Below are 21,885 nucleotides of genomic sequence, written 5' to 3' on the forward strand. Positions count from 1 at the left end.
AAGACCTCCTCAATCCCACCAACACGTCTTCCTATGAGGAAGTAGTGCCTGGGGAATCTGTGGTGGGCTCTCCTATTTCTGGGGCTGAGGTTGCTGAGGTAGTTAAAAAGCTCCTCGGTGGCAAGGCCCCGGGGGTGGATGAGATCCGCCCAGAGTTCCTTAAGGCTCTGGATGCTGTGGGGCTGTCTTGGTTGACAAGACTCTGCAGCATCGCGTGGACATCGGGGGCGGTACCTCTGGATTGGCAGACCGGGGTGGTGGTTCCTCTCTTTAAGAAGGGGAACCGGAGGGTGTGTTCTAACTATCGTGGGATCACACTCCTCAGCCTTCCCGGTAAGGTCTATTCAGGTGTGCTGGAGAGGAGGCTACGCCGGAGAGTCAAACCTCGGATTCAGGAGGAACAGTGTGGTTTTCGTCCTGGTCGTGGAACTGTGGACCAGCTCTATACTCTCGGCAGGGTCCTTGAGGGTGCATGGGAGTTTGCCCAACCAGTCTACATGTGTTTTGTGGACTTGGAGAAGGCATTCGACCGTGTCCCTCGGGAAGTCCTGTGGGGAGTGCTCAGAGAGTATGGGGTATCGGACTGTCTGATTGTGGCGGTCCGCTCCCTGTATGATCAGTGCCACAGTTTGGTCCGCATTGCCGGCAGTAAGTCGGACACGTTTCCAGTAAGAGTTGGACTCCGCCAAGGCTGCCCTTTGTCACCGATTCTGTTCATAACTTTTATGGACAGAATTTCTAGGCGCAGTCAAGGCGTTGAGGGGATCTGGTTTGGTGGCTGCAGGATTAGGTCTCTGCTTTTTGCAGATGATGTGGTCCTGATGGCTTCATCTGGCCAGGATCTTCAGCTCTCGCTGGATCGGTTCGCAGCTGAGTGTGAAGCGACTGGGATGAGAATCAGAACCTCCAAGTCCGAAACCATGGTTCTCGCCCGGAAAAGGGTGGAGTGCCATCTCCGGGTTGCGGAGGAGACCCTGCCCCAAGTGGAGGAGTTCAAGTACCTCGGAGTCTTGTTCACGAGTGAGGGAAGAGTAGATCGTGAGATCGACAGGCGGATCGGTGCGGCGTCTTCAGTAATGCGGACGCTGTATCGATCCGTTGTGGTGAAGAAGGAGCTGAGCCGGAAGGCAAAGCTCTCAATTTACCGGTCGATCTACGTTCCCATCCTCACCTATGGTCATGAGCTTTGGGTTATGACCGAAAGGACAAGATCACGGGTACAAGCGGCCGAAATGAGTTTCCTCCGCCGAGTGGCGGGGCTCTCCCTTAGAGATAGGGTGAGAAGCTCTGCCATCCGGGGGAAGCTCAAAGTAAAGCCGCTGCTCCTCCACATCGAGAGGAGCCAGATGAGGTGGTTCGGGCATCTGGTCAGGATGCCACCTGAACGCCTCCCTAGGGAGGTGTTTAGGGCACGTCCGACCGGTAGGAGGCCACGGGGAAGACCCAGGACACGTTGGGAAGACTATGTCTCCCGGCTGGCCTGGGAACGCCTCGGGATCCCCCGGGAGGAGCTGGACGAAGTGGCTGGGGAGAGGGAAGTCTGGGCTTCCCTGCTTAAGCTGCTGCCCCCGCGACCCGACCTCAGATAAGCGGAAGAAGATGGATGGATGGATGGATGGATGGATGGATGGATGGATGGATTTAGTAGAGAACAACGACGATAAAGTTCGCAACTTTTGGTCTCTGATTAAAAAAAAGCCTTGCCCCTACCGGAAGTAGCGTGACGACACCGGAGGAAGGACTGCTCATATTTTCCTATTGTTTACACCAGCAGCGAGAGAAATTCGGACCGAGAAAGCGTCGATTACCCCATTAATTTGAGCGAGGATGAACGATTTGTGGATGAGGAACGTTAGAGTGAAGGACTAGAATGCAGTGCAAGACATATCTTATTTTTCGCTCTGACCGTAACTTAAGTACAAGCTGGCTCATTGGATTCCACACTCTCTCCTTTTTCTATTGTGGATCACGGATTTGTATTTTAAACCACCTCGGATACTATATCCTATTGAAAATGAGAGTCGAGAACGCGAAATGGACATTCACAGTGACTTTTATCTCCACGACAATACATCGACGAAGCTCTTTAGCTACTGAGCTAACGTGATAGCATCGGGCTCAAATGCAGATAGAAACAAAATAAATAAACCACTGACTGGAAGGATAGACAGAAGATCAACAATACTATTAAACCGTGGACATGTAAATACACGGTTAATAATTTCCAGCTTGGCGAAGCTTAAAAATGCTGTTGCTAACGACGCCATTGAAGCTAACTTAGCTACGGAGCTAACGTGATAGCATCGGGCTCAAATGCAGATAGAAACAAAATACATAAACCCCTGACTGGAAGGATAGACAGGAAATCAACAATACTATTAAACCATGAACATGTAAATACACGGTTAATGCTTTCCAGCTTGGCGAAGCTTAAAAGTGCTGTTGCTAACGATGCCATTGAAGCTAACTTAGCAACGGGAACTCACAGAGCTATGATAAAAACATTAGCGCTCCACCTACGCCAGCCAGCTCTCATCTGCTCATCAACACCCGTGCTCACCTGCGTTCCAGCGATCGACGGAAGGACGAAGGACTTCACCACGATCATCCGTGCGGTCGGTGGCTAGCGTCGGCTAGCGCGTCTGCTATCCGAGTCAAAGTCTTCCTGGTTGTGTTGCTGTAGTCCACCGCTAATACACCGATCCCACCTACAACTTTCTTCTTTGCAGTCTTCATTGTTCATTAAACAAATTGCAAAAGATTCACCAACACAGATGTCCAGAATACTGTGGAATTATGAGATGAAAACAGTTATTGTATTGTATTCAATGGGTACCGATACTTGCGTTTCACTGGTTACGTCACGCGCATACGTCATCATCCAAAGACGTTTTCAACCGGAAGTTCAGCGGGAAATTTAAAATTGCACTTTATAAGTTAACCCAGCTGTATTGGCATGTGTTGCAATGTTAAGATTTCATCATTGATATATAAACTATCAGACTGCGTGGTCGGTAGTAGTGGGTTTCAGTAGGCCTTTAAGGCCAGAGCACTCATAGGGCAGTGCTGTTCCATAGGCCCGAGGCATGCCCTCCTCTGGGTGTCCCGTTTGTGTTGGCCCAACATTCCCAGTCCCTACGAACGCCCCTGTGGTCAGCTTGTGGGTGTGGAGGCAGACGGTCACATTCCACAAACAGAAGCACCGCACAGCCCCCTCAGTTGCATCCCAGTTCTCAATTAGCAATGATCATGGGGCAAATTAGTCTGGTCAATAGAATGTGACTTTGCACAACAAGCCAGTAATCACAAACGGTTGGCCCACATAAAAAAAACGCATGCCGTCAATCAGGTGCAGCTCTTATAACTCCCCCTCCTCCAGTTTGCAGTCCATGGACTGCTTATGTAAAGGAATCATTGCTTTCCAAATTTGCTGAGTGCAACATTCACTCTGGTCAAATATTTGCTTTACTTTGGACTCTACAATGTTTCCTAAGCCGATGATTCTTGTTGAGAACCGAGATCAAATTTGACCCGCCGGAGTGTGTTATGTGCACACAGCGTCTGCCAATGTAACAGCAATCCAAAACAGCTCTCCGATTTCATAAGAAGCACCTGTGTTTGGAGACTTAACATTCCGCATACTTATCTAACCAAAAAAAAAGGCTTTGTGCATAGTGCACATGTGGTGAATAAACTGTACTGGACCATAAAGGTACATGTTCACCCCAGGCCAAATAATTATCATGTCATCTGGCTACTGAACTTCACATTCACCCATTCACCTTCACGTAATAAGAAAATAGTTTTACTACACCTCAACTTACAAGTATTTGGAGATACAAACTGTCTCTCGGCTAATAGAAATATCCCGATTATAGTATTGGATCTGGGGCCCATATTTTCCGGCTGTGTCCCAGTGTTTACATGCTAAAGATTGTACTCACATGAAAGATTCATTCAAAAAAGATGTACGCTCAAGGAGACACAATTACTTTTCCACATGCACATATGCAGGAGTTGCATGAATTCCAGGAGGGTGCGTGTCTTGCCAGAACACCGGCTAAAATTTGAGCGCAAGCTGCAACAAACAGTGCGAAGCTGCTTCTAAGATACAAATCCTCGCCATCATGGCAGAAAATACACTGCAAAATAGAACTGTCAAAATATAAGACACAAGTACAAGATTTTCAGAAAAATACCGAAAACTAGTGAAATTAACTAGCTGCATGGACAGACAATTTTGCTTCATACGATTTGTATGTAATTAGCAGGACTTCTAAGCTAGAAATACTTTTTTTATTTTGAAAGCAAGCATTATTTAACTTGCAAATTCTTAAATTAAGCATTTTCAAGATGTTGCAGGATCTTTAAACAAGATTTTATATATGGGGGAGCAGGGCAAAATATCTTGTTTGAATAGATGTTTTCTCAATTTTAACATTTTTAAACTAGAAAAGAAAAAAAAGCTTTCTACTGATCAGCACCTGATGGTGGGGGAGGATGCCGGACAGACCTGGCAGGCTCTAACGCATAGTGAGGGTCTGCTGATAATGTCTGGCACAGTCTCCCGTCAGAGAGAGTTTCAATTATCACCTTCGTAAGAACTTCGAACATGTTACGAATAAGGCGCTGGTTTCATAAATACACCTTACGGTGCAACCTGGACACATCATCAGTGATTCTCCCGGGGTCATAGGGTGTTTCGGGTCTTAATCAAACACCCTCTCCCGGGCGACCCAGCCGAGGGTGATCAGTCCCTCGACTTGTGTCCAGGTAGCGCTCCACGCCACGCGTCCCCCCTCCGACGGTCTGCCCCGGGGTTGCGCCGGTGGTGCTTGGAGGTTCCAGGCACTGTGGGGAGTGTCCGGGCCTGGGTCCTCCTCCGTCTCATCAGGGCCGTACAAGGTACTGGCCCTGTGCGTTGCACCACGGGTTTCCTCAGGCAGCCTATCTTGATCTTATGTGTCTTCAGGGTTTTTCGCAGCGTTATATGGGTGCTCCCTTGCGGGAGCTGCAGCTTGGGATGCTACCCCTCCCTTCCCCGGTTGCCGTTTTTCCGAGCTGTCAACTGTCTCTCCAGTTGTCACCACTCTTTCGGGGTTGTCCTCCAGCCTCTTCCTGGAAGTCAATGGCGATGCCATACTGGATCGGTTTCATAAATACACCTTACGGTGCAACCTGGACACATCATCAGTGATTCTCCCGGGGTCATAGGGTGTTTCGGGTCTTAATCAAACACCCTCTCCCGGGCGACCCAGCCGAGGGTGATCAGTCCCTCGACTTGTGTCCAGGTAGCGCTCCACGCCACGCGTCCCCCCTCCGACGGTCTGCCCCGGGGTTGCGCCGGTGGTGCTTGGAGGTTCCAGGCACTGTGGGGAGTGTCCGGGCGTGGGTCCTCCTCCGTCTCATCAGGGCCGTACAAGGTACTGGCCCTGTGTGTTGCACCACGGGTTTCCTCAGGCAGCCTATCTTGATCTTATGTGTCTTCAGGGTTTTTTGCAGCGTTATATGGGTGCTCCCTTGCGGGAGCTGCAGCTTGGGATGCTACCCCTCCCTTCCCCGGTTGCCGTCTTTCCGAGCTGTCAACTGTCTCTCCAGTTGTCACCACTCTTTCGGGGTTGTCATCCAGCCTCTTCCTGGAAGTCAATGGCGATGCCATACTGGATCGGTTTCATAAATACACCTTACGGTGCAACCTGGACACATCATCAGTGATTCTCCCGGGGTCATAGGGTGTTTCGGGTCTTAATCAAACACCCTCTCCCAGGCGACCCAGCCGAGGGTGATCAGTCCCTCGACTTGTGTCCAGGTAGCGCTCCACGCCATGCGTCCCCCCTCCGACGGTCTGCCCCGGGGTTGCGCCGGTGGTGCTTGGAGGTTCCAGGCACTGTGGGGAGTGTCCGGGCCTGGGTCCTCCTCCATCTCATCAGGGCCGTACAAGGTACAGGGCCAGTACCTTTACATTTAGTCCAAGTAGACCATGTTCCGTGCCTCTATAGTCGAGGCAGCCGATCGGACCTGTGGCAGCAAGGTGGTCAGTGCCTGCCGTGGCGGTAATCTCAGAACCCGCTGATGTCTTCAAGGTGAAGAAAGAGTCTTATCGGGGTTTTGACTCTTGGGACTTCGGAGGCAGCAGACAGGTACTGACAAGCCAAGCTGTGTGCGGCTTTGGCGGTTGCAGAGGAAAAAGCTCGGACATGGGAGGACCAATATCACTCTGGAGAATAACTTCCGGATGGCTTCGAAGTGATTTTGGACCACCATCCGCCGCCTCAGGAGGGGGAAGCAGTGCACTGTCAACACTGTGTATAGTGGGGATGGTGTGCTGCTTACGTCGACAGGGTTGTGGATCGGTGGAAGAAATACTTTGAAGACCTCCTCAATCCCACCTACACGTCTTCCAATGAGGAAGCAGTGCTTCTGGAATCTGTGGTGGGTTCTTCTATTTCTGGGGCTGAGGTTGCAGAGGTAGTGAAGTAGCTCCTCTGTGGCAGAGCCCGGGGGTGGATGAGATTTGCCCGGAGTTCCTTAAGGGTCTGGATGCTTGTGGGGCTGTCGTGGTTGCAACATTGCGTGGACACCGGGGGCGTTGCCTCTGGATTGGCAGACTGAGGTGCTGGTTCCTCTATTTCAAAAGGGGAACCTGAGGGTGTGTTCCAACTATCGTGGGATTACACTCAACCTTCCCGGTAAGGTCTATTCAGGTGTACTGGAGAGGGGGCCTTTGGCGAAAAAAACAATTATACAAACAGTGGGGCATGTGAAAACCGAGGTACCACTGTATTATTTCCTAATGAATTGTGATGTGAAGAAGGGGTAGGATTTAATAAGCTCTGCTTCTTCCTACTTCCTTTCAAACATTAAATTGTGAACTGTTACGAGCTGTATGTCAGTTGGACCTTGTATTTTTCGATGAGCTAAACTAAAGTTAAAGTACCACTGATAGTCACACATACATTAGGTGTGGTGAAATTACTCTCTGCATTTGACCCATCCCCTTTTTCCACCCCCTGGGAGGTGAGGGGAGCAGGGGTGGCCACGTTCTGGAATCATTTTGCTGATTTAACCCCCAATTCCAACCCTTAATGCTTAGTGCCAAGCAGGGAGGTAATGGGTCCCATTTTTATAGTCTTTGGTATGACTCGGCCGGGGTTTGAACTCACGACCTACCGATCTCAGGGCAAATACTCTAACCACAAGGCCACTGAGCAGGTTCAAAAACTAAGGGGAACTTAGTTGAAAATTGAGTCTGAAATTGGTTGTGTTCATTCGACCTTTGAGGATCGTCTGCATTGTAGTCAGCGCAATAAAACATAAAGTTCTGTACTCAGTTTTGCTTGACTGTACACAAAAAGGCCTGAGGCCAAAAAAAAGTCCAGACTCCCACCCATAGCCCCATTTCCTTTAGCACAGACAGCCAAGCACACGAGCATGCAAGCATGTATATACAGACACTGCAGCCACTCTGTGACCCACAGCAGGGATCCAAACAAACATCCGCTCACCCCGAAAAACCCACAGTTCCCCAGCCTGTCCTCCTCCTGGGGACTGTCGGCTAAAAACAACAGAAAGTTCCAGTTTAAACGCATCACCGGCTGTTGAGGCGCATGTGACTGGCCTCCTTCGTAGTGCAGAACGATGGCGTTACAAATCAATGGCTGCACTGCTGACCTCTCCCCTGGCTCCCAGGCCACAATAAACTGGCAGTAGTGATCTTTTTAACGTGGATGTGAATGAGGCCTCAAGGGCCCACACAGTTCACATTAATCACAAATGGGATTGTGACTCTATTTCTGTCCATCTGCCTGCTTAATTGACTGTTTAGAATGAGCCAACAGGTGAAAAGCTCCTCTTTGTTACTCCTTCTTTACGTTGGTGCTAACACGGGCACAGGTGTCCATCACTAATTATACCAGGATATTATTAGTCCCAACCCTGCGTACGTACGACTGTTAGGGATTTAGCCTCGCATGGTGTTCTGTCCCTGTGGGCTTGTTTTTAAAGCTTGCCGAACAAGGCCCCTCTGTGGTCCTGCCCATGTCTTTAAACCAGCAGAAAGACTCCCTTTCCTCCATTTGTGCTTCTTAAATGGCTTTTTTTTCCCACTTTACACATTTCCATTATTGCCACTCATAGGCACTCCAACACAATACTTTCTCACTTTGTCTCAGGCTTGTTCTCAGACACAAACACACTTGCCCCCAGCCTGCCTCTTTATCCTCAGGGTATAGGAGCTGTATCCAGTTGCACCTTGAGCTTAATTGGCTCAGCATTACGGTACACTGCTGTCGACGGTGACAAATCGTTCTTTCAGAGCCCCGATGAATGTCTGCCCGCTGCCATGTCGGGAGGGAGTGGGCGGGTGGGGCGAGGAGGGAAAAGCACACACAGGAGGAGAAGAAAAGTTAATTGTCCCTGTGGCCGGTGATCAGATGATGATGTAATCGCAGTGAAACTCCCAGGAGTTTTTTGGTTTTTTTTAGCTTTTTGAGGTTTATTTATTTGCGCCCTCTGTTTGGGAAGGGACCAAGGGACTCCCACTGCTCCCCAACCCTGGTGTGTTCAACTAGGACGTGTTGCTTTTTAGGCCCCGTTTACAGGTAATCCAGGGTAAATCACACCTAACCTTATCCGTGTCCACACTAGGGTTGTACGGTATGCCGGTATTAGTATAGTACCGCAGTACTAATGAATAATTTTCGGTACTATATCGCCTCTGAAACGTACCGGTCCCGCACCCCCCCGCGCCCGCATCGTCGTCGCTTTGTGACATTGCTGGTTTTACGAGCAGACGAGCATGTTCGGCGGCACACAATCACGGAGTACTTACAAACAGACACAGCGTGTAGACAGAAAAGGGAGAACGGACGCATTTTGGCTTAAAAACTAACGATAAAGGTGAAGTTGTAACACTGAAACACCCTCAGGAAGAGGTGCTTTAAGACATGGCTAGCTAGCTAGCGGCTAACGTCCATCCGCCGTCGGCAGTGTTTTAGCTACTTCTAAATCACTAATCCCGGTTTCCATGGCGACAAAGCAAGTTTCTTACAAGTATCATCCCTGCAGGACGAGGAATAGCTAAACATGTTTCACTACACACCATAGCTCACCGGCATCAAAATGTAAACAAACGACATTGGTGGATCGATACCCGACATCCACTGTAATGATACCAAGTACAGGCACGTATCTAAATCAAATCAAATCAAATCAACTTTATTTATAAAGCACATTTGAAATTTGCTACAGGGGTAGCCAAAGTGCTGTACAATGGGCAGGTTAAAAGATAACACAAGAGAAACGAGCAAGCACAACACAACACAAACAGAGCACGATAAAAAAAAACAAAAAAAAACATAAAAACAGGTTCACAGCAGGTGCATTGTGGGACGCCATAGCAAGATGGAGATCACTCTAGTCGATACTACTATGATTACGTTGAGATTTTTTGGCATCACAACATCTTCTTTCGTTTTTTAAAAATGTATATTGTTATTTATAAACTCAGGAAATATGTCCCTGGACACATGAGGACTTTGAATATGACCAATCTATGATCCTGTAACGACTTGGTATCGGATCGATACCTAAATGTGTGGTATCATCCAAAACTAATGTAAAATATCAAACAAGAGAAGAATAAGTGATTATTACATTTTAACAGAAGTGTAGACAGAACATGTTAAAAGAGAAAGTAAGCAGATATTAACAGTAAATGAGAAAGTAAATTAATAATTTTCTACCACTTGTCCTTAATAATGTAGACAAAATAATAGAATGATAAATGATACAATATGTTACTGCATACATCAGCAGACTAATTAGGAGCCTGTTTGTTTACTTACTACTAAAAGACAAGTTGTCTTGTATGTTCACTATTTTATTTAAGGACTTAACTGCAATAAGAAACATATGTTTAATGTACCCTAAGATTGTTTGGTAAAATAAAGCCAAAAATGCAATTTTTTGTGGTCCCCTTTATTTAGAAAAGTACCGAAAAGTACCGAAATAATTTTAGTACCGGTACCAAAATATTGGTATCGTTACAACACTAGTCCACACACAACAATGCCAGCATTTAAGACCCCTGCCCCCTCCGTCCGCCGGCGCAACGCAACCTAGTACGCATGCGCGGTGGAAAAAAAAAATCCACCTGAGCGTCCATCTGCTCCAATCTCTCCAGTAGATGACTTTACTTCACTGTGAAGTTATTTAAAAGACCTATATTGTAAATAGTTTGCTGTGTTTTGTGTGCAAGTTTTTAAATTAAAATGTACAGTATCTCCTTTGAACAATATCCAGTGTTGTGGTATTTCAATGAACTAGAATCCAGTGTGCTATGGGGCCCCCCTATTGTAGTGAATACACCTGAGCCACCGTGCATGAATCAAATCTTTAATCGACATGAGAAAGTAGACAATGCGATAAAGAACATTTTAGAACATTAATCTAGGGATCTAGGAAGTGACGCCAGAAAGACCCCGCCCACACAGGAAGTGACGCCAGAAAGGGCCGCGCTCCACACAGGAAGTGACATCAGAAAGAACTTGCTGTAGTCAGCTATATAACAAAGATGGAGGCTAGTCATCCAGACATGCCGTGTTTGTCCTTCTTCTACATGTATAGACGCTTTTGGAAATCATAAATCAATACCTTAAGTTAAGGCAACGGGCGATTACAACACTTCTCAGACGGCAAGAGAACTTTCAAATGTCCGGGTCAACTGTGATTCTATTTACTGAAAAACTTGATCCCTTCCTCCCGTGGATGTGATACAGCCAGTGTGTGACTACAAATATTGCTTTATGGATGTGACTGTGAAATGGCCAGGCAGCGTGCATGATGCCTGCATCTTCGCTAAATCTGCCATTAGCGCGCAGCTGAAAGATGGAACCATCCCCTCGTGTCCCAAACAACTGCTGGAAGATGAAGATCTGGTCCCTTTTTTTTTATTTTGGGTGACCCAGCTTATCCCCTGACGCCATATCTCACGAAAGAATTCCCCAACGGCGGAGTCAACCCACAACAACAATACTTTGGGTATTCTCTGTCTAGATTAATTGTTGTAATTGTTGTAAAATGTTCTTTATCGCATTGTCTACTTTTTCATGTCGATTAAAGATATGATTCATGTATGATGTCTCAGGTGTGATTCACTACAATAGGGCCCCATAGCCCACTGGATTCTAGTTCATTGAAAGAGCACAACACTGGATATTGTTCAAAGGAGATACATTTTAATTAAAAAATGTGCACACAAAACACAGCATACAAATGTAAAATGCACAGCAAACTATTTACAATATAGCTCTTTTAAATAACTTCACAGTGAAGTAAAGTCATCTACTGGAGAGCTTGGAGCAGATGGACGCTCAGGTGGATTTATTTTTTTGTTTTTCCGCGCATGCGTACTAGGTCGCGTTGCGCCGGCGGACGGAGGGGGCCGGGGGTCTTAAACGGTGGCATTGTTGTGTGTGGACACGGATAAGGTTAGATGTGATTTACCCTGGATAACCTTATCCGGCTTAGTGTAAACGGGGCCTTAAACCGCTTCTGACTGCTTCCTCTGGTCACACAAGTGGTTAAAAACCAGCCCTTCCTCCCACACAGGAGCATAGGACACAGATCAGATTAGACTGCTAAGTCAGTTTGGAGCTATGTGTTATTTTATGAACACAGATGTGACTTTGTGTGCGTGTGTGTGTGTTTGTGTGTGTGTGTGTGTGTGTGTGCGTGCGTGCGTGTGTGTGTGTGCATGCATCTGGTACTAGCTCATCGTTGGCATGCCGAACCACAGCTCTCCTTATTACTGATATCCTCTCGCCCTCAGTCATAACTCAGCCTTCTTATTGCAGTCTCCCCTCACAGCTTTTCACCAGACAAAGCATAGCTGCATGTATCTTACACGCACACACACACACACACACACACACACACACACACACACACACACACACACACATGCACACACACACGGGGAGGCTTCTGCTCAGTGTTAGCGGGAACACAGCTGTGGACGCGTAGCAATGAGGCAGCTGTGAGTAAGAGCTCAGCAGCAGGTGACTTAAGTCTGTGCAGCAAAGTCAACAGATGGAGAAGAAGTGCAATACAGGAGCTGAGGGTTAATGTATGGTGAAGGGAAATATGAATCATATTTTGTATCAAATGTAGCTTTATCTTGACCACTAGTTGTGGATTTCTAACATCTGGTTGTTGACAGTTGTAACCCAATCAAATTCCTCATACAGCTTCAACTTAAATAATTAGGAGCACTAGAAGCCGGTGACTTATTAGTTCAGGAGTGTACAAGCTTTTTTATTTTTATTTTTACTTTACAGATATTTTTTTCAATAACAAAATAAATAAATACAATTAAAAAGGAGTTTACAAACATTATACACATACAGAAAAAACTAACAAATGCAGTGGCTAATTTGTTTAAGACCTACCGTAGGTAAAAATATGCAAATAAGTTACTGTACCGTTTATATTTCAAGGAAAGACTTTATATTTGTGTTAGAGGCGGACCGTAAGTACAGTGGTACCGCCGATTTTGACTCCTAAGGCATCAGAGAGCAAGGTTTGTAACGTTGTACTGTCCTGTACTTATAGTACTGCACAAGCTAGCATCCATCACACAGACAGGAGAAGGGAGTAAGGGTGCTCAAAAAAAACTAACAAATCGATTCATATCTAAATCATGATTTTCATTTATTCAATTCATAATTTTAAAGAATCACTTTTTTTAATTGCAAAAAAAAATTGTTTTGCTTTTTTTTAAAATGTATTTAATTTAAAACATTAGGCAAATATTATTGTTATTATTATTATTATTTACTATTGTTTTTATTATTATTATTGACACTGTTGCTTTTATACATTTTGTTTTCCTTTTTTTAGTTTTGTATTTAATAATTATTGTATTTATGTCTTCTTAGTTGCTTTGATTGGGATGGTTTAGAGTTTACGGTGGCCGTATTTTATTTTATTAGATTGATTAACATTCTGTCATTTTTGTAAATACAATTTTAAATGTTTTTTTTAAACATGTTTTTAGGCCAAAACTCCGCATATAAGTCATATGTCAGCATGCAAGAGGAGCTTTTGTAAACCTTTATCCTGTTCTGAAGCGGTTTTGTTTATATACCAAATAATACTGTATATTACAAAAAGGGTGTTGTAAAGAGAATCAATTCTGAATTGGATCAACACCCAAAGAATCTGAATCAAATCCAATCGTGCCCAAATATTCCCACCTTTAGGAGAGCACTGCGGGGACACTTTGCTATGAGTCAATTATTGAATTCAGGAGTGTTTCTCTTCTTCTTTGTCAAAGTGCTGGCACTTGGAACTTTATTTGGTGCCGTAGTGACTTATTTTGCAGTCGTACTTAATAAAACAAAAAGGAGTGACGAGTCACCATCGTCAGGGCCGTATGATAACCGAGATAGTTTACGGAAAAGGGGGCAACATTTTCGTCAAACTGAATCATACGATAAGTGGGGTGTATGAAATCCAAAGTACCACTGTAATAGTGTATAGTATTGTAAAAAGTCAGCTTTTTTTTAGAAAATTATACCTGGTAAATATCATTTAAAATAAAACATTAGTACACACCTAATCACAGTTAATTCCTTGTTTGCATAATTTTACTTAAAAAAAGACCCCAGTATTCTTACATAAATGCTATTTTATTGTTAGAATGTGATCCAGGAACAGTTTTTAAATGTTTTATTTGAATGTACGTCGTTTATTTGGTCAAATGTGGATGTTGCATGTACTACAGGCAAAATCAGCCCATGGAAACCCTCTTTTTCTTTCACATTCATGTTATTGTGCTCTCAAATCTCTGTGCAATATTCTTGAACAAGCAGCACACATCTATAGTATGTAATACCTTTTCAGCAAAATAGAATTGCAATATAGACGACAGCAACTATTTGTAGTGCGCCGACGGCGCGCTCTGCACGGAGATAGTAGACCATCACTACAATGCAGCGCATTCATGCGTGTGGAATGATCTAAACTATAGAAAATGCTTATTGCAAGACGTTTTTCCATATAATACATATGATAATATTTTCCCTAAATTGAAAAACTAACACCATTAAGTAAGAACACCTGAGGACACCAAAACGCATCAATTGAATTTGTTTTAAATAGTATAAGTCTTCCAGCAGCTATGAAATAATAAAATGACATTGCTGAATAGACAAAATGTCTAATATTTTAAAATTGCAAAAAACATATTGAACGTGAAAAAATAAAGAATAAAATATCCGAACTCACATTTCATCGCCGGGACAGCTGAGCTAGCGTCCGGGGTTGGCCGACATCATCTCACAAGATGTAGTTTCTCTTTAAATATCCTTCTTGAAAATGGCCTTGCAAATATATGTGTTTTTTATAATCATAAAAGATGCAGATGAGGCGTGTTGGCTCAGTTCTTAAAGTTTACTCCACAGCGTGCTCATCAATAACATCCAGCTGCCGGCATGGCTGCATTCAACAACCTAAAAGGGGCTACTGCGCATGCGCTTCACTATTGTGGCATGCTGGGTAATGGAGTTCCTATGTTACCTAGCTCATAACATCAAAATATATATCTGCCTGCTAGAAGGCCTTAATGACAACAACTCGTGATCTGATTGGCTATCGCAACTGTCTGTCAAATGTTTGTGTCCGTTCATTGTACAGTGCACGGACGCATGCATTGTTGATTCTTAAGGCCTCGGGCAGATTTGGTACAGCATGGCAACATAAGCTAGCTGAATTCTGATTGGATAAAAACCTCTACAACCCTACAAACAACAGCGCTGGAAGGAGCATAATATGACATGAAGAGAATATCAATACTTTTATATATTTAGGGAAAGTAAATTCAAAAATATCATTCAATCAATCAATGTTTATTTATATAGCCCTAAATCACAAGTGTCTCAAAGGGCTGCACAAGCCACAACGACATCCTCGGTTCAGATCCCACATCAGGGCAAGGAAAAACCCAACCCAATGGGACAATGAGAAACCTTAGAGAGGACCGGTGCAATGGACGTCGAGTGGATCTAGCATAATATTGTGAGAGTCCAGTCCATAGTGGATCTAACATAATAGTGAGAGTCCAGTCCATAGTGGGGCCAGCAGGAAACCATCCCGAGCGGAGACAGGTCAGCAGCGCAGAGACGTCCCCAACCGATGCACAGGCGAGCGGTCCACCCCGGATCCCAACTTTGGACAGCCAGCGCTTCATCCGTGGCCACCGAACCTGTGCCCCCCCTCCACGAGGGAGAGGGGGGCAGAGCAGAAAAGATGGTCTAAAAAGGGGGTCTATTTAAAGGCTAGAGTATACAAATGAGTTTAAAGATGGGTCTTAAATGCTTCTACTGAGGTAGCATCTCTAACTGTTAACGGAAGGGCATTCCAGAGTACAGGAAGCCAGTGCAGGTGAGCCAGTATAGGCGTAATATGATAACATTTTCTTGTTCTTATCAAAAAAATTATTTTATCTTTAATTATGATCATGATTTCTGGTTATGTTAGGCCAGGATAGAAGGCCTTGCTGGCCTTGACGGCATGCCACTGAATACACGTAAACCTTTGGTAGATCAGGCCCAAAGTATGCTAAAACTGTAACGATGACATACTGTTTATCCATACTGTCGCTTCATGCATAAAATAAGATATAACTGAACTCAACACTTTAGAAACTTGGCGTGAGAAAAGCGTTGAGCGTTTGTGTTTATTGTGGTTTCTTCATCTCACCGCGTGAATTCACAATTCAACACTTGTGAGTAAAATATGTAAGTGTGCTGCGGCATGTGCGTTCAAGACTTACACACCATGACATCTGGTCATACAGCAAGCTTGGCTGTGTAACGCTGTTGTTGTGACAGCTGCGCAAGGCAGACACAGCACACATGTTTTTTAGCTTTTCTGACTGTGTTGGTTGTAATTATCTCCATCCTTTCCTATTTTTCATTCTTTCACACACCCCCCCTGGACCCTCCTCCACTATCTCCCGTCCATCTCTGTTTCCGTCTGGCTGCTCTTTCAGACCTGGCAGACAACCTGGCGATGGATGACTTCACCTTCCAGGAGCAGCTTCTGACCCCACCACTGTCCCCGGCTGGTAAAGGAGGGATCTCCTCACTCGGGGCTGCAGCACGCAGCTTCAATCTGGTGCTGACGTCTTCCATGACACTTTCTTTCCTCCTGCTGTGTCGCCACTGACCGTCAGCTTTGTATCCTCCAAAAAAAAACAACACACACTTTCAAAATGAATCATTTTCTTCAACTCTTTTTAATGCGCACCTGATGAACCTGCCATCATGTAAATAAGAATCTTGGCCACGCCCACAATTACCAGGCGCTGTCATTGTGGTCTTCTGTTCTCTGTCTGCACTAAATTACTGCCTGCCTGGTCCAAATGTAAAATAACTGCTTTCCCTTGGCTCATATTTCTCTCCTGTTCATGTGCTAAAAATAGACACATCATTTCTGTCCTAGGGTGAGAGTACCATGTTTACTAAATGGGTTTATTTGCAACTTTAACTTATTTCTAGAGATGTCCGATAATATTGGCCTGCTGATATTATCGGCCGATAAATGCATTTAAATGTAATATCGGAAATTATCGGTATCAATTTTTGTATTATCGGTATCGGGTTTTTTTTGTTTGTGTTTTTTTTAAATTTATTTATTAAATCAACATAAAAAACACAAGATACAATTACAATTAGTATACCAACCCAAAAAACCTCCCTCCCCCATTCACACAAAAGGGTTGTTTCTTTGTGTTATTAATATTCTGGTTCCTACATTATATATCAATATAGATCAATACAGTCTGCAAGGGATACAGTTCGTAAGCACACATGATTGTACGTGCTGCTGGTCCACTAATAGTACTAACCTTTAACAGTTCATTTTACTCATTTTCATTAATTACTAGTTTCTATGTAACTGTGTTTATATTGTTTTACTTTCTTTTTTATTTAAGAAAATGTTTTTAATTTATTTATCTTATTTTGTTTTATTATTTTTTTAAAAAAGGACCTTATCTCCAAATTAGGCATGATAATGTGTTAATTCCACGACTGTATATATCGGTATCGGTTGATATCCGTATCGGTATGTATCGGTATCGGTAATTAAGATTTGGACAATATCGGAATATCGGATATCGGCAAAAAGCCATTATCGGACATCCCTACTTATTTCTTCTGAAAATATGATCGCAAGAAAATGTTTCAGTATTTCACATACTGTGTGACGTTGAAATACTGGAGGACCTTGGCTAATGCTCTGTAAATAATTTTTTTCCTAACTGGTAACGAAATTATACCAAAATGTTCACTAAGATTTCACTAAGATCACTATGATTCCCGAGCGCGGCCACCGCTGCTGCTCACTGCTCCCCTCACCTCCCAGGGGGTGAACATGGGGATGGGTCAAATGCAGAGGGTAGTTTCACCACAACTAGTGTGGATGTGACTATCGTTGGGACTTTAAGGCCATGTCTACACTAAGTCGTTTAACCCCTTAAACGAATAATTATTTAGCCTAAGCCGCGTTTCAGCCACGCTAAACTATCGTTCAAGGTCCCCCTCCTCGGATAATTTTTTACACGGTTAAGTGCACCGTCTATTTCTTGAATCTCCAGCTCTTAGCTTTGTATGGACTCATTGATCGTTTACAAAGTGAGTTCGGAGAGGAAGTGACGCCAGAAAGACTGCGCCCCACACAGGAAGTGACGTCAGAAAGAACACGCCACAGCCAGCTTCATAATAAAGCGGTTTTGTAACTCGGAGCTAACCACTGGAAATATGGAGAGTCATCCAGACATGCTGTGTTTCTCAATCTTCTACATGTACAGACGCTTGTGGAAATCCCACATGAATATCTTAAGTGAAAGCGATTGCAGCTATTTGGGATACAACAATTCTCAGACGGCAAGAGCACTTTCCAATGTCCAGGTCAGCTGTGATTCTACTTAACGAAAAACTTTGTCCATTTGTCGAAGGAGAGACAACGAGAATGCGAGCTCCCGTGGATGTGATTAAAAAAAGGTAGAGTGTGCTTTGTATTACCTGGCGGACGAGGGAAGACTACGGAAAACAGCGAATGCTTTTGGACTGGCAAAGCAGACTGTATCAGTTATTGTCCGCTATGTATGTCGCGGACTCAACGTCTCGGTCCAGAGTATATAAAGTCACCAAAAACGAATGGACAATGAGGGTGAAGGCAAAAGAGTGAGGAGTGTCCTGACCAGATATCTAGATCCCTAGTATGAGTGTTGTAAAATGTTCTTTGTCACATTGTTTACTTTTACGTGTTTATTAAAGATTTGATTAATTTATGATGACTCAGGTGTGATTCACTACAATAGGGCCCCACAGCACACTGGATTCCAGTTAATTGAAATACCACAACACTGGATATTGTTCAGATAAGTTACATTTAAGAACTTGCACACAAAGCAACACTGGATGTGCGCATTTTTTCCGCGCATGCGTACTAGGTCGCGTTGCGCCGGCGGACAGAGGGTGGAGGGGGTCTTAAACGGTGGCATTGTTGTGTGTGGACATAGATAAGGTTAGGTGGGATTTACCCTGGATAACCTTATCCGGTTTAGTGTAAACGAGGCGTAACTTTAACTTTAAAACAAAGATTAAGGGGGTTTCTAGCTTTTCAGACTTAATATTCATGTTTAAATGTTGTACTCTTCTTCTACATTCTTGTTCATGTGCCATTAATTATTCCTGCTTTCATTTTAGTGCTGCTCCTAAATCAAATCTAATCGGTCGAGTACGAGAACTTCACCGCATTTCCTCAATCGTGTTTGATTTTTTTTCACGTCACACCAGGTGTTAATTAATGACAGCTGCTCAGTAACGCTTGTTGTTGGCGTATCTTATCCGCAGTAAGGCAATAACAGTTTTCCTGTGAGCTAGAGACCTGCCTAACAATGGCTATAGGTATTGGATCAATACTAGTGTGTTAAAATTGATACCTTAATTGCAGGTTCTCGTCCGTACGTCTAGCAAAATACTTCGTTTTCCTCAGAGTTCAACGGTGTCTCTTCTAATCTGCGCTCTCTATCTCAGGCACACTTGGCCCCCTGTGCAACAGATTACTGTCCATATTTTTCACATACATCTGCCTGCAATTGAAGTCATTTTGGTTGTTTTATTGACATTTTAAAGTTACATTTTTGTTACATTGGTGCATTATTTTGTTATTTTGCACATCTTAATAGATTTTTTGCTAATGCGTTCATCCCTCGTTTATCACAGTTAATTGAGACCAGACATGGCCGTGGTAAACACATTTCCACAGAGTAGGATTAAATCAAATATTGTCATAACTGTGTGAATGCTCCAAAGCATACATATGGTTTTCTACACCAACATGCATCTATTTATTTTTCAATTTAAACTTATTGTGTGAATGCTCAAAAGCAGGGGTCCCCAAACTACGGCCCGCGGGCCGGATCCGGCCCCCCAGCATCCAAAATCCGGCCCACTGGAAGTCCCAAGTAAAAAAAAATTATTTTTGTATTATTATTATTATTTTTTTATCTTTCCTTTCTAATCCATTTTCTACCGCTTGTTACTCTCAGTGTCTCCTAGCCGCTCAGGCAAATCATATTGTCCAAAAATAAATTTTCCCATCGATAACGTGACAATGTTAAATATTGATGAACATTAATGTTAATTGATGTTAAATGACAAAACGGATTAACTCGCTGGAATATAAAGACAATGTATATATGTATATATATATATATATATATATATATATATATATATATATATATATATATATATATATATATATATATATATATATATATATATATATATATATATATATATATACACAGCCCAGCCCCCGGCCAAATTTTTGTAACCCAATGCGGCCCCCGAGTCAAAAAGTTTGGGGACCCCTGCTCAAAAGCATTCACACGTATTTCTTCTTCTTCTCCAGATTTTGGCACGCTCTACCTACCACATTTTTCACCCGATTCAAACCGTTCAACATCAAACTGTTCAGCCTATTCGGGAATTGCGGGCTTTCCCTTGACAAATTCCAAAAATTCCCAGATTTCCCAGAATTCCAGGTTTTCCAGGACATTTTTCCCATTCAAAATGAATTGGCCATTTTTCAAACTTTCACCACATCCACATGTTTTAACCTATTCAAACCATTCCACCTTCAACACATTCCACCATTCTGAAAATTTAAATGATAATTTTTCCAAGTTAAAAAAAATTCCTGGATTTTCCAGAATTCCTGCTTTTCCAAAGCCCTATTTCCACCCTTTTTTTCTGGCGACTACTCCTTCCACATCTTTCAATGCATTTCAACCGTTCCACAGTCAAAATATTCCTCTTAATCAGGACAAAAAACTAAGTTGTTTTTTGAACAAAAAAAAACCCTGGTTTTCCCGAAATTCCAAGAATTCCGTAATACCATTTCTCAATTCAACATGTTTCTACTTCAACATTTCTCAACCGATTTAAAACATTTCAACACCAACCATTTCAACTCATTGAGACCATTCAAGTTTTTTACCATTTTCCAAAAAATTCCCGCTTTTCCCGAAATTCCAATTTATTCTGAAATTCCCATTGAAATCAATGGGACATTCTTCAAAGTTCCACAATTCCCAAATTTTTCATCTGATTCAAACTGTTCCAACTTCAAAATATTCAGCCTGTTCAGGAATTGTGTGCTCTACTTCAACAATTCTAAAAAAAATTCCCAGATTTCCCATAATTCCTTTTTTTTTAATTGGCCATTTTTCAAACTTCCACAATTTCCCCCATTCTTCAACCGATTCAAACCATTCCACCTTCAACGTCAAAGTCTTTGTTATTGATGTCAAAGATGAAGTTGAAGTGCATCTTGAATCAACAGAGTTCATCTCCACTTTGACCGGACATGATGATAGATGATAACTAATTACATTGTCAGTTAGCCTGCAGTGCTGCGCCGAATGTCCGATGCTTCATCCCGCTGTTGTCTTTTGACATTACCCACGCCAGAGTCTCACCAATGTGGAGATGTGTTATTGATGAGGCAAGAGTTAAAGATGAAGTGCATCAAAAAATTGTTCTGCTAAAAGTTGGTCAATTTGAGATTGTCACGGTGAAGATTAGCCATCATTTTGATGTTTAGTAGTGTTCACTTTTAACTTTGAAACGTAAACACCAGTACCACTTGGTAAAAGTCTTTATGGATCGCCATAACATAATAATAAATAAGAAAAATGATGCACTGTTATAAATGGGTTATACTTGTATAGCGCTTTTCTACCTTCAAGGTACTCAAAGCGCTTTGACAGTATTTCCACATTCACCCATTCACACACACATTCACACACTGATGGCGGGAGCTGCCATGCAAGGCGCTAACCAGCAGCCATCAGGAGCAAGGGTGAAGTGTCTTGCCCAAGGACACAACGGACGTGACTAGGATGGTAGAAGGTGGGGATTGAACCCCAGTAACCAGCAACCTTCCGATTGCTGGCACGGCCACTCTACCAACTTCGCCACGCCGTGCCCAGTTATATCTATAAGACATGAATAAAACCTAATTTAACCTTTGATTTAGGTCAAAACATGTAGAATAGGCTTTTTTTTTTCAAAAGATTTCAAAAGAAAAAAAAAATCTGGTATACAGTGAAGCCGCGACATTTGAAGCTCAATGTAGCAAGACACAACTGTGACATACTGTATGTTGCATTTAGTTACTGAATAAAAGCGTTTTTGCATGACATCTTTTCAGAGGTGTAACTCGCAATAAATTCACAAAATGACAAATTTCAATGATCATGATGACATTATAAATCAAAAGTATCAGTATTGGCATTCCTAGCCT

The 21,885-nt window shown here is 43.3% G+C and overlaps 1 protein-coding gene across 1 annotated transcript in view; it reads left to right on the plus strand.

The window, feature by feature from the left end:
* Positions 1–16,659, plus strand: part of LOC133649233 (glypican-3-like) — a 53,783-nt gene extending 37,124 nt beyond the window's left edge. The window contains exon 3 of the mRNA XM_062046063.1: positions 16,055–16,659. Coding sequence (XP_061902047.1) covers positions 16,055–16,230 — 176 coding nt within the window. The 3' untranslated portion in view covers positions 16,231–16,659. The remainder of the gene's footprint in view (positions 1–16,054) is intronic.
* Positions 16,660–21,885: the final 5,226 nt, after the last annotated feature.

The sequence above is a fragment of the Entelurus aequoreus genome, linkage group LG04 (genome assembly GCF_033978785.1).
Source record: "Entelurus aequoreus isolate RoL-2023_Sb linkage group LG04, RoL_Eaeq_v1.1, whole genome shotgun sequence".
Classification (NCBI taxonomy): domain Eukaryota; kingdom Metazoa; phylum Chordata; class Actinopteri; order Syngnathiformes; family Syngnathidae; genus Entelurus; species Entelurus aequoreus.